The sequence below is a fragment of the Schistocerca gregaria genome, chromosome 1, assembly GCF_023897955.1.
Source record: "Schistocerca gregaria isolate iqSchGreg1 chromosome 1, iqSchGreg1.2, whole genome shotgun sequence".
NCBI classification, from domain to species: Eukaryota; Metazoa; Arthropoda; class Insecta; order Orthoptera; family Acrididae; genus Schistocerca; species Schistocerca gregaria.
Window position 1 is genome coordinate 262,663,925 of NC_064920.1, and position 14,644 is coordinate 262,678,568.

General features: G+C 38.1%; 1 protein-coding gene across 4 annotated transcripts in view; it reads left to right on the forward strand.

Annotated features, from left to right (window-relative positions):
- The window catches only part of LOC126339866 (probable ATP-dependent RNA helicase DHX34), a 179,130-nt gene that overhangs the window by 136,174 nt on the left and 28,312 nt on the right, over window positions 1–14,644 (forward strand). For all 4 annotated transcript variants that reach the window (XM_050001668.1, XM_050001669.1, XM_050001670.1 and 1 more), the window contains 3 exons: window positions 6,963–7,073; window positions 11,788–11,909; window positions 12,018–12,255. In XM_050001668.1, coding sequence (XP_049857625.1) covers window positions 6,963–7,073; window positions 11,788–11,909; window positions 12,018–12,255 — 471 coding nt within the window. The remainder of the gene's footprint in view (window positions 1–6,962; window positions 7,074–11,787; window positions 11,910–12,017; window positions 12,256–14,644) is intronic.

Sequence of the window (14,644 nt, forward strand, 5' to 3'; positions counted from 1 at the left end):
GCACACACTGCCAGACAGTGTTCCTCTCTCCTCCCACCCATACATGGCTATTGCTGTCCCTTGCCCTTTCTAGGTGTACTTGCTTGTGTGAATGAATTTTTTTTGCAGGGCCTGTGACCAAAGCTGACATGTAAGTGTCTTTTAATTGTGCTTGTCTGCAACTTAATGTGTCATCTTTGGAGTTAGTAGCAATCTATATTTTCCTTACATTGTAAATATAATAGTACATGAACTCTTTGTGTTTACTGCAGTGGTACTGTCCCCAATTGACATGAAATGGTTTGCCCCCTGTTTGCATCGTGTGTGATGGCAGCAAGCCTTGCCCCTCTTGAGACATCCATTAGATGGTCTGCTGGTACTGATATTGATCCTGCTTGGCTGGTGGCAGAAGTTGCGGGAGGGATCAACATGACTGTAGCTAATTTTGATGGCACTTGAAGACACCTTCTTTGAATATCTATATGTGGCTTCCATCTTTGCTGATGACTCATCCTGGTGATCTCCCAGATATATATGCCCACACCAGAGTGTCATATCAGAATCAGAGAACTCTGTGGGCCTGGGATTGCACTTGCTGTGGATGTAGGAGGTGCACAAATGTTTGTCGTTGTCTTGCATGGTTTATATCAGCAGAATGCTCCATTCATTGATGAGGCTGCTCCCATTCTTGGGCAGCTTAGCAGACATGGACATGGGGCAAACGGCTATTGCATGGGCAATCTTTCAGTTGTGCCATGGCATACACAATTATACTCCACTGACTGGGCCCATACAGGAAAGGGTGGCCAAGCAGCTCACACATGCGTAGAATGCTTGCAAGAGGGCTGTCTGACCGGTAGTCTGTACTACCTCACATGCTCACAAGCATGATGAGGGGTGGGAGGGAGTGTGGGAGTGCTGGATTGTTGTTGCCCTGTGAGACAGTGTTGGGACAGCCACTGGGATATAGTACTGCCTCCATTGCAACTTCAACAGCTGTATTCGATCAATGGCTGCTTCAATTATTTTCATTCCATTTACTCTGCCTCCCCATTGCTCTGTGGGTGAAAGGATGCTGATTTCCCAGAATAATCTTCTTCTTCTTCTTCTTCTTTCTCTCTCTCTCTCTCTCTCTCTCTCTCTCTCTCTCTCTCTCTCTCTCTCTCTCTCTCTCTCTCTGTCTGTCTCTCTTTTTTATAAAAAATAAGAAACCCAGTGGTCACTTTGGTGGTTTAGAATGTACAGAGTGTCTCAAAATAATGTATCACCCTTTGAAACTTAATTTTTCTGTAATAAGGTTAAATAAAAATGATGTTTTGTGGGGAATAATTCAGAATTCAGTGAAAAACCAAGCCATTTTACTATTTGTTGCAGATTGGATAAAAATTTGGCATTATTATTAGAAAAATGGAAGTGGGTGCTAGAATGTTACTGGAAAACAGAGAATGTGAGTGAGGTTCAGCATTTGAGAGTTGGATTTGGAACACTGCCACATTCATTGTTAACAATTACAAAAAATCCAAGACAAGTTTGAATGGCGCACGATGTAAATAAAAGACAAAGCAGAAGAATTAGATATTCAACAGAAAATGAAAGTGTTGACGCAGTGATTCAGGCATTCACATGACTCCGAAAAAGTGTGTGTGGGTATGTTGTCATGAGACTGAGTTCAGCAAAACCAGTTTTCATAGAATTTTGCAGAGTTACACAGGATAGCTGCATGTTCTGATACTTCTCCATGCTCTGACTGAAGGTGATCCGGATAGGCAAATTGAATTTTGTGAGTGGTTCATCAATGTGTGTTAGGAACAAGAACATTTCCAAGATCTCATTCTTTGTTCAGATGAAGTGACCTTTAAACTTAATGGAACAATTAACCACCATAATTACATGTCCTGGTCTAATGAAAATCCATATGTAACTGAAGAAAGGCATGTCAGTCTACCAGAAGTGGTCTGTCTTGTACAAGATTGATTGGGCCATACTTGTTTGAAACTGACACAGGTGTTTTTTATATAGAAAAGATTGACATTACTACTCCATGTCTTGCCAACATTTTTGACAATGACAGTTATTATTTTCAGCAAGATGGGGCACATCACTCTGGTCCAAGTCTTTGTCGACAATGTGTTGCAGTGGAAGGTATTCATTTTGAGCATATACTATGTAAGCTACACCTTAATATATATGGCTCAAAAACTTTTCACTTCTGTCTACTGTAACTAAAATGATAATTAGTTTCAAAGAGTGTACACATTATTTTGGGACACCCTCTATTCTGGCTGTATACAAAAAGCTGGAGAGTGCATCTACCATGAACAAATATGGCATGCATGAATGGTGTAGTATTATCTACCTGGTTACATTAAATGTATTGTCTGATGCTCTGCTCTTTTGTAACAACTGCAGATAATCATTTCTATGGCAGCCATAATTGTCAGCCTGTAAACATGTTAGTGTGCTAGCTGTTTCATTTGCCTCGTTTCTGAGTGGCTTCTATATAACTAACTGAGGACATAATGTTGCTGAACCTAGGGAATGGCCACCTGCTGCTGTGTTTGTTAAGTCAGTGTCAGCACCCTGCCAACCCTAGAGAGCTGATGCTATTGTGCAAAGAATGTTTGCAGTAAAGGTTCTATTATAGTGTAGTTGGGCCACCTGCAAGAGATCAAAAGGGGCCACCTTCACTACAGCATAATACTTGCTGGCAGCTTGTACAATGGTATGTGCATGTACTGAAAACTATTTATAACCTTCTGCAGTTCACAAGTACTAAATCCATTTGGAAACAGCACAGAAGCAGATCTAGTAGCACTTGGGGTGGATCAGACACCAGCTATTTCCCAGAGGTAGATACCACATGGACTCTCAAAAGGACTTAGGTAATTTTATATTTCCTGGAGTGTAACAAGAACAGTTAACCATAATTCATGTTTAAAATGAAGATCTCTAATATTTTAGATCAATGCCACAATTATTTGATACTTTGCACTGAGGGTTCTAAGTATGGGGATTGTCTTGGCTACTCTGTCATTTGCCCCATTAGTGTTCCAAAAATCCTGATACCAAGCAATTTTACCATGCACTTTTGTGGGCTCTGGAGCAGATGAGATGCATCAAACTACTAAATTCTTTATGTGCTCTGATTTCCCATGCAATATTTGAGCCTTGAATAGAAACTTGTCTAGGCCATCCAGAAAGCCCTCTTACACCTGCAAAATGAAGTGAAATTGATGTTCTGAGGTTATCAGGAAATGTGAAAATCTGGAGCATCAAACTGGAAAATGTGAATCCAAGTTGGTATATGCAGAATCTCCAATGCCAAATTATAATATCCCCATATATTCATAATCCTCACTGGTGAGGCACAGATCAATGTGTCATTGGCATGAAGATGTGACTGGAAGGTAGAGACAATAAGCAGCAGTTGATAAGTTATATGACCCAATTGATGCAGAAAGTCCTGGCCCCTGCTTTTTGACACTGGGTTCATCCTGTGAAAAGAGAACCAATTGGCACATGGTGTATGTAGTGTGTGAACATCAGTACACCATACACAGTACTGTTCACCTAGTTTGCAAATGAGAGGGCAATCCACAGTTGGAACTTCTTCTCTGTTTCTAATGAGGCCAATGAAATTGTTACATAGTCAATGGAGTAAAGATAACACTTATAATCCAGGTGTTGATCAGTTGCTACATTCATGAACTAGATAAAACTTTAGGAAAAAGTTATAAAGTTTCTGCATTAATAATTATCATTTGGGTGGGAAAAAAGTCATTATTGTTAGACAAAATTTCATCATCAAAGTGGATGGAAGTCAAAATATCATTCATTTTCTATTTCCCTTATGAAACAAACAAAGAAATCTTACAAAACACCTGATATTCTGCAGATGTAATGTAACTGTCATACAAACCAATGTGCTGAAGAGTTATACAGTAAGAAAATAGTGCAAAATGATTATATGAGAGTATGAAATACAGAAAACACCATTTTTGCAGTGTCATTCAATACTTGGCCACTAGATGAGAGTATTATAAACTCGGCTTGAATCCTTTGATATTCCTTCAACCAGGTTCTGTATATCTTCCAATTTTTTTTAAATTCACTTGAATAGCCCCAGAAAAGTAACAGAGAGAACTATTTGTTGACAGTTACTAGGCCCTTGTATTGTGAAACAGATCCATGTATTTGCTATGCATATAACTATGTCTAGTGCTTGACTTGTGATGGTATTGAATCAAGCACCAACTATATCTATATGTTTATGCTGCAGTTCACACTTAAATGTTTGGCAAAGGGTTTGTAAGCCATTTCCAGACTTTCTACCATTCCACTCTTGATTAACCAGTGGGAAAAATTTATACCTGAACCTTTTTGTGTGGGCTTTGACTGCCTTATGTTATCATGACGGTCAGGAATGTTCATTCCCACTGATTCCACAACTAAAGCAATGTTTTTGTTGTATGTTTTCCACCAATAACAAAAATCCAGAATGTATGGGAATTCAAATTTTATCACATGAGACTTAGCACATGATTGCGTTTGTCTTCATGCTCTTCTTACAAGCAGTCATATTTCTTGGGTTCTTTTCTTTATTGTACAAAAATTTCAGACATTGCTAAGAAAGGAATGATTTCTAGTGAGTAAGTAATGCATTATTTTGTAGAAGTGCCCACAGATCGTTAGAACAAAACAATTTTGAACCATTGTACTGTTGTTGTGTTGTACAGGATAACCAACAGAAAAAAGGTTAGAGATAAAAATTCATTTCTGTATTTGAAGACCGTTCTACAAACTTTATTGCATCTTTTGTTTGCTTCACCTTCATAATACAAAAATAACCCAGATTTTTTTGCCTTTAAGTAGTTTACACAGAAGTAACTGACCTGTAATGGACATACTTCAATGTCTTATATGGAAATATTTGGTGATGGGAGGATTCTGCAGAAAGTTAAACATGAGACAGACACTGTCATTATATTCTCAGCACAATTCAGTTATGTGCCTCAGTGTCTGGTATGGTGTCCTGCTCTTTTTGTGAACTTATAGTTCTTGTTCAACTACCTCTTTTCCCAGAGAGTTGCAATGAAAGATCTACACATTCTGTAAGTCGTTCCTCATGTTTTATGCAGGCATAATCTTGGATTTGACCAAATTTCAAATTAAGATTTTTGTTAAAATAATGGAAGTAAAACTCAAGTTTCACATTTGAGTCCAAATACAAGAGAAGAAAAATTGAAATGCATTTTCTTCAAATATATGTATTTCTTGTCTGGGAACAGTGGCGGTTGACATTGTTTGGAAGTGATTCAATATGGCTATGAATCTGACAATGGTTTTCTGCCTTATTTCATTTGTCTTAAGCTGTTTCTCTCACTTATCCTGTGAACTACTACTTCCAGCAGTAGTAGCAGCAGCAGGTCTGTTAACTTCCACATCCTGTCTTCTGTTACACCAGCAGTGATCTAAGTGCTACTTTGCATACAAAATGAAACAATGGAAAATCCAGACAAGAATAACAACAATATGGAAAGGATAGATTGCTACTCACCATATAGAAAATGTGTTGAGTTGCAGACAGACACAATGAAGAAGAATGCTAGAAATATGTTAGTTTTCAGAGAAAGTCCTCCTTTAGAAGTAGAAAACACATACACATTCACACAAGCACAACTGCATGCACATGACCATTGTCTCTGGGAGGCAGTTGCAGTCGGGTCTTGGTGCAGGAGTGTTCTTTTGCATTATGTCTGTCTGTGATGCAAGACCTCCTTTGTGTGATCAATAGCAGTCTACACTTTCCATATTGCTGCTAATTTTCATACATTAATGTTTTACTATTAATCAAAAATATATTTTGTTTATATTTTTCACCGCTTCTGAGGAGAATTTTCAACACTAATTTCACTGGAACTGATTATGAAATATTTCCACACAATACAGATTCTGAACTAAACTACAGAGTCTTTGAAAGTTGACAGTGAGCACATCCTATGTTAATACCAAATACACTGTTACAATATTGTGCCATAGCATTGTGATGCCTTTCACTTGCTGGACCAGAAGCCACATGAGCAACTGACTCATATTGCTTCTGCACTCATTGCAGTTTTCTGTGGATCTTAGTGATAAGGTTGCAATCAACAATTCTGTGATTCCACTGAATATTTAAATTGCTTAATGAAGATTTCTTTTTCCCAAAAAGTAAGCCTCTTATTGTTTTGGGAAACTTGAGCCCATCGTTAGTGCTGAGCTGCACCTGCACCTGGCTTAAAGCTACAGTTTCACCATTGAATGTAAGAAGTATTGAAATATCAAGTGGAAGTTAGTGACTATGTTTTTATGCCGCAAAGTTGTATCACACATATCAACTTAGCATTCTACTTTGAAAGTGTACAGTTGCTAGTGAACAGCTATTCTGCCAATGTTTGAAACAGGGTACAGGGAAGCTTGCTGCTACAGATGTGGACCTTAGTGAGCCTGTGTGACTGTCTCTCATATCAGTGCTGTGAACTATTAGTCCACATTCTAGAGAACACTACCTCTGATATTATTTATAAAATAGTATTCTAATAATTTTCATAGCTTAGCGTACTTCCATTTGGATCCTATTTTGAGCTAAATACATTAATTTTTCTTTCACCTATTGAATCACATAAGGGTCACATGAATAAAATCATGATCATCGCTAATTACAAATAATACATTTATGCGTCTGTATAATATGTAGGTAAGTGGGAGGTGCTTAGTTTATTTCAAATAATTGTTTGAAGATCCATCAGCATGCACATCTGTTCTGAGGAAGTAGTAAACAGTAACCTTGAAGGAACAAAGAACTGATTTCTGCATTTCTTCTTTCAATTGTCATATTGTATTCAGTATTGAATTAAGGTTATTTAATATATCTTGCATCTAAGAAGCTGAATGTAGAGAGAAAAAATTATTGAGCAGTTACTAATTTCAAAGCTGATTTGCAGGTCTTTGTTGGAGACAACAAAACCTTACTTGGTGACATGTATGAGGATGCCTACACTCCCAACATTGCTTTTATTTGCCCAAACCATTGACACAACTGGCAAATTTTCCAGGTACGTTAAATGAGTATTTTATTGTGCTGTATATTATTGTTTAAATTTGTGTATTGTAACAAACTGTGCATGCAGCATTTGCCTCACAAAATATATGAGTGTGAGTTCCAGAAACTAAATTTTCACATGAACTTACTATTTATGATAGTAAAAAATACTGTTGTAGCTCCCACACTCTTCCTAACCATGGTAAACAACAATGGAAATGCAGCAAAACATTACAGAGGCAAGGGATGAAAAAATTAAGGATCAAACCAATCAAGAGACCGATAATTTAAAAAAAGAGTCAGCAATGAGACAATGCACTGCCTGCCTTCTACCTGGTTGCATTACACCTGTTTTCTGCTCTATCTTTGATAACTTTCGTGCTGCTTAAAATTTCTTCTTCTTGAAATGATGCTGGGAAATCCTGCTTGGAATTAAAAAACTGTATAGTTAAGACATTGAGTGATTGGCAGTTAGATAAACAAGATTTGAATCATTGCTAAGCATTTGACACTGTTCTACCTCATAGTTAATTGGCTAACAAAAATATGCTCATGGCTGAGTTATTCTGGCGAGCTGAATTGGAAACAACTGGAATGAGGTGCAATAATGATGATGCCTTCAGCTGTGTGTAGTAGTTTTTATTTATTTACAAATGACTTCAGTGCTACAATTAAGCACCTTCATGTCCATAGGTACAACAAACATGTTGTTCAACTTATCATACAAAAAAACAGTACTAAAACAGTGAAGACATCAACTACAGACAGTGTGTCTAGTGTAACTTTTTTTTCTTTTTCCTTCAGCCACTTAATCATTATTTGCTTTCCCTGTAAATTATATACACCATGAAGGAACTTTATTTCGTGTTCTTTAATATTCTACGAGGGCTGCTCAGAAAGCACAGAACGTTTTGGCATTGAAACAAAAAAAACAAGTACAAGAAGTACATTTTATTATATACATCTGAAAGAGCGACTGACATACTACTTTTCCACACAGTCACCAAACATATTGAGGCTCTTATCATAGCAGTGGACAAGCCTTGGACCTTCGTCATAAAATTCTCCTGCCTGAGAATTCAGCCAGTGAGTCACACCTGCCTGGAGTTCCGTGTCATCATCAAAGCGCTGCATTGCAAGTCAGTTCTTCATCTTGGGAAACAAGTGGAAGTCGCTTGGTGAAAGATCAGGGCTGTGAGGCGGATGGAAAATTTCCCATTTGAATGAATTAAGGAGTTCTTTAGTGCAGTTTGCCGTGTGAGGTCAGGCATTGTCGTGAGAAAACAAAATTTTGGAAATCAACTTTCCTCAGCATTTGTTGGAAAAGAAAGCGAAAACTCCATTATTGTGAAGCAATGGTTTTAATGAATCATTTCAGCAACTTTAGCGATAAGATCATAAGTCACAATGCTCGGGCATACACTCTTCTCTTCATCATGAACATTGATTCAGCCATTTTTAAACCAAATGCACCCTTTCCGGATGGCACATTCACTCATTATGTTGTTTCAGTATGCGTCGCACAGTTCATGAAAAATTTCTGTAAGTTTTAGGTTTTCTGCCAACAAAAACCATATCACAGACTGCACCTCACAACTGGCATGATTTTCGATTGCAGCGCACATTTCAAATTCGAACATCGAAAAAAGCTGATGTGCAGAGACGTTCCTGCTGTCACAGATGGACTGCTGAGCAAGCACATACCAAAACATACACGATCGGTGCGCACCTAGCAGCGTCAGACATAAATGTTCCATACTTTCTGAATAGCCCTTGTAGTAAAACTACCCTTGACTGTTTATAAACATAGCAACCAATGTCCCAACACCTGTCAGAAGATGGATGTATATAAACTGGAATGAGGGGTTGTCTGGTGGACTGGATGAGAGGATTGAAGAGAGATGGCAGCAAGAGATGCTGATGGCTGGGAAAAGATGCAGGGAGAATGGCATACAAATGTGAGTTGGTTTGTCCACAGTGGCACGAGCAGGAGAATTTGCATGTGGCACAAAATGAAATGGAAGAGTGAGTTGGAGGAATTTAGGGTGAGTGGTTGTGTGGTAGGTAGACAGAGAATCAAGAAAGAGGGAGACTGTACACCCCCTCAGTTACCAGCTTCTCTGAATTGTATAGGTGAAAACTGTCCCTACAACACATTCTTCATTCAACATACATCCTAGCCCCAATCCCTGTCCTATATTCACCTATGCCCCTATGCCTCCCATTTCACCAAAACTATTCTCTCCTTGTTCCTTCTCTCACCATCTGTTCTATCTCCCCCAACCTCCCAATCCAATTGTTATCTTTAGCATGTGTCACACACAGCTGTTACCTGAGCAAGAGGGGAGGGGTAGGACCTTCAGGTTACTGATAGCACATATTTTATCCCATTCCCTTGCTGCCTCTCCCTTACAGCCATCAATCTCCCAGTTCTTGAACCCTCATTCCCTAACGCTCTTCCTTTTTCTTCTCACTCACATCACCTGACACAGCCCTCAATCTAGTCATGATGCAGTGCTCAGTGATATAGCTGGTAGGCAAATGCAGCCACTTATTTGTGTGGTTTGTATTATTACTCAGTAAGATCTGAATATGAACATTGCTGAAAAGCTTAGCAACTATTTCAGTCTTACCTGTGTGCTTGTCAGTTGCTCAACATGTCAACTGTATATTATTTATTACCTTACAGTATATAGTACATCATCATGTGGTGGCTTCTGGAGCGTAGAAATAGATGTATTTGGAATCCAATTCAGTGTAAAGGCATCCTCTATGACATCCAGTGTATTAGTCTTCAGCGATACACATTCACTGCGCTTCTGATTTTTTTTCTGATGTCATCTATCCAAATTGCATTAGGTCATCATTTTAGTCTTTTCCTGTTTCATGAAACCCAGCAAGGAATTTCCTTGGCCAGTCTTTCATCTGTCCACCTGGCTACATGTTGTACCCTGCACCCACAATGCATCTCTCCATTGCTCACTGAGAAGCTCTCAGTTTTGAATAATTTTCACAATAGAAGCCCGTGTTTCACTGCCATAAATCAAATCTGGTAATACACACTGATTTTAAACTTTCCATTTCAGGCACAGCAAATCTTCATTTTGAAAACTATTTGTTCACCAATACTCCACCCATTTTTACTTTTCTGTTATGTCATTTTGCTATCCATCCACTCTTTCTATAATTTCATTGTTAATTTGTACAATTTTCTTTTCAGTGTGTTCATTACATGTTATTTTTGTCTCATTATAGATTATATTTAGGCCTACTTTCAAACTTTATTGAGATCTCTTATTAGTTGTTGGAAGTTTATCTGAAGTAGAGGAAAACAGCACATTTTAACAAGCAGGGTCAAGTAATTTCAATTAACATAGTTATTAATTAGTTGCATTTTTCATGGATAATAATTGCGGCCTCCCACTGTGATGTGGCACACACCACTTTTATAATTAGAGTACATATAGTCTAGTTGCCCTTTACCAATAGTATGGAAGAAAACTTGGGAACTGTGAGACTGAGCTTGGGTTAGCAGAAGAATAGGCTAACATCAGAGATGCAATGCTGGAAAATTTAGAGAAAGAAGTAGCAAAAGCAAAGAAAAGGAGGAATAAAAAGGAATTGATGACCCAGAATGTATTAGGTAAAATGAATGAGCTGATAAAATGGAAATGTGACTCTTCAGAAGACGCAAGAAAATAATATAGAAAACTGAACAGTGGCTGAGGATGTAGAAGTAGTCTTAGAAGTTGAACAAGAATGTGGCAAAAATCACTGGTAACCAATAGCAGAAAAATGAGAGATGGGGAAAGGATCTTTGGGGAAGGAAAGTAGTGGGCCAAGATCAAATACCATCTGAGGCAACGAAGGCTTTAGGGAATGATGTTATAGCTAGAATTACAAATCTGATCAATAATACAAATATATGACACAGGTATCTAGCCACCTTAAGTTCATAATGGTTCCCTTACCAAAGAAATGCAATGCCAGTTAATGTAAAGATTATAGGACAATTAGTTTTATATGTTGTGTTACCAAGACTGTGATCAGAATAATACTGAGAATAACAGGAAGGAAAATAGTGGAGGATATAGGAGAAGATCAGTTCTGATTTAGAAAAGGAAGAGTGACCAGAGACCAATTTTTAGAAGTGAATAGAGAGATGTATGTTTTGTTTTGTCAACTGGGAAAAAGCATTGACAGAATTGACTGGTGTACATTGTTGAAGATTCTGAAAGATACTGGTATATATTGGAAAGACAGAAGATTGATAAAGCAACTCTAAATGTGACAGAAAGGGTAGTTCGAGTAGAAGAAGATGAAACTGAAGAGGTGGGTATTGGAAGAGGTGTCAGACAGGGTTGCTGTAGTCAAATTGATTCAAATGGCTCTAAGCACTATGGTACTTAACATCTGAGGTCATCAGTCCCCTAGAACTTAGAACTACTTATATCTAACTAACCTAAAGACATCACACACATTTTGTAGATCTTTTTCTTAACACACATTGGCAAAACTACCATTTGTGCAGTATTGCACCCTTCAGTAAGAAACAAAAGGAAATGCCTTTTGCCTAAACAGTCACATAAAAAAGTATTTATTACACTTCTAGATGTTAAATTTACGAAGAGAAACAATTTATTTTCCAGTATTAACAACAAATTAAAGAATTCTTTTTTATGTTTTAACTAAGACACTGATTTCATCAAATTTTGTTCTTTGAACAGGTTAGTATTTGATGGTTGGCTACAGTTGGAGTTTCCTGATGCTGGAGGTGCTGGGCGGTTGCTGGTACGGGCAGCTCACTTACGCAAAAAGTGGGACCAACTTTTGGAATTGAGGTTGCAAGGTATGTTGTCTTTCATCTTGACTGTTTTTTTAATCCATATTATGCGGTAAGTTTATTTTAGGATCTAAGTGTTTTCAGTAGATCACAGTTGATGGTTCTCATTGACAGGTACTGGATCCGCAGACTTGGAGGCAGAGCTGTCACATGCTTTACCAGCATTCATGCGTGCAGAGCTAGCATACTCTGTAAAGAGGTTACTGGCAGCTGACCAGAAGGTCCTGTACATTGGGCCAGACTGTAACTCTGAACTACTTATGGGCAGAAACCCATTTGACCATGAGTGGCAACCTTGTCCTCATGAGGAGAAGGGTGGTATCCGTATGACAACCAACATCACCTATAACTGGTAATTTGTGTAAACCTCTCTGGCCTAACACATAAATTTTAATTCATGGAATACCCATTACAAATGACAAATACCAGTGTTTTAGTCTGATAAAACTAAAGACATAATTTTGAAATGAACAGCAATATTTCATTCAAATTACAAACCAAAATGTCACTTAGGCATACAGACTACAGACAGAAAGCAAATACGAGAAAAATAATTTATTAAAATACAGATTTCTTATCAGTAGAACAAGATTAAGTTCAGTATCCAAAAATGTGGTGCCAGAAACACGGTAAAAAATTCATGGTAGATTAAAACTGTGTGTCGGACCACGATTCAAACACAGAACCTTGCCTTTTCCTGGCAAGGGTCCTAAGAACTGGGCTACCTTGCTGGAGTTACGCAAAAGGCCAAGAGAGGTAGAAATTTAACTTTAAGGCAGGCCACTCTCAGCTAATACACTGCCATTACCTAGTGCACCCTGATGCCACCAGGGAGCTGGCAGTGCAGTGGACTTCAGTTCTTTGTTACACTGAGCAGTGACCATATTGTAATTTCTCGGTGTATTTTTAGCTGTGGTACAGTTTTAAACTGCTACTGTCAAGCTGGAAGCATCGTATAATAGCAAGCTTAAAAATAGAATGAAGCTGCTCAGAGTAACAGTACATTGCTCAGCCAGCTTTAACATCTCTTGCAGTTGCATATATTTGCTATTTATAATAAATCTCAGATTAACATGAATACCATTAAAATGAATGTAAATACTTTTGGATTAATGGAGACCACTCACTGAAAAGCAGACACATTGAGTTCTCTATTGGCACACACAGAAAGAAAAGAAACTTGCTAGCTTTCGGAGTAATCCTTTTCCGAGAAATACAAATTCACACATAAAACACACTCACTCACATGTACACATGCATGCCTGCACACTCCTATTCCCTAACATGGCACCATGTGGATGCACAATGCTGCATTTCAGCTGGTGGATTATGTTGTGGTGGGGATTGTGTTGAATGGGATGGGTAGAGGGAGAGAGAAGTGGGAGGCAGAGAAAGGGATTGAGGGTGGGTGATTGCAACAATATGTAGTACTGTTACACATCAGACATGTTATTCAAGTTAATAAGTAACAGTTATGTCACATTAAGGTATATTTATGTGAAACCTCCTTTGTAAATCATAATAACCAGTCACGATCTGTGATTTCTTTTGCAGCAGGCTCACAATTTATTGTTTGACCTCCCAATGAACTGCCAATGTTCATGCATTGAAAGATACACCATGCGAGCTACTTCAAATGTACTAAGTGCCACAAGTTCACTTAGAAGTGACCTCCTTTATACCTTTGACATTATTATAGCATGTATTACTGATTAAAATAGTGCCTAGTTTGATACATAGTTGACTGGAAAGGTAGCTTTTGTAATATGCTTTGGTTTCTTCAGAAGCATACTATTATTTGAGAAGACAGAAGTATCCTTTGTCCTCCCAGTCCACACTCCAAACATGGACGAAGCAGCTTGAATGTATTCCAGGAATTTATAGAGGTAACAAACTTAATTAGAGCTGGAGGAGAACTGTTTCAAATCTGCAAAGATATATGCTTTCTTATCTTTTATAAAATGAACATTGATAGTCTATTAAGTTATATCTGCTGATGTAATACTTCAGATGGTGATGGCCCACAGCTTATTTGCAGAATGGAAGCGGTCAGTGAAAAGTTCAGCCATATTGAGATAGGACCTACCATCACTGTAGCCTGCAGGATAAGATATGTAGATTATTCTCATTCACCCTGTGCAGTGGGCAGTTGTCATAATATTGTCCGGCTTAAAATTGGAAGGCAATTAACTTTGCCATATGGTGTTAGATTTCATTCAAATGTTTACCAGAAACACCTCCTGTGCTGGAAGCTCAGTGTCTTTGCTGTACTCCCAGAAAATGTGTTTTGGGCCAGAAGACATTTGAATGTTACGAGATACAGTCTTATCTGTCATAAAGCCAATAACAATAACAGAGAAGGAAAGTTGCTAACTGAAACTACAGTTATCTGAGATTGCAGACGTGTGTACAAGTTGTGTTTACCTGAGTGAGTGTGTATGTGCGTGTCTACTGCTGACAAAGACCTTAATAGCCGAAAGCTATAATTGTGTGAATCTTTTTGTTGTCCCTATCATGACTCAGCATCTCTGCTATATGGTGAGTAGCTAATTTCCTTCTCTGGTATTGTTACATTCCACCCTGGATTTTCCATTGTTTGATTAAGCCAATAACAGTTATTCATCATTAGTGTAGTTGTGGAATACATGCTAATGAAAGTGCAGATGACAGTCACACAAGTGGTCCCATCCCTTTAATGATTTAAATTCCAAAACATTGGCAGAGGTTTGTGACTGTTTCTA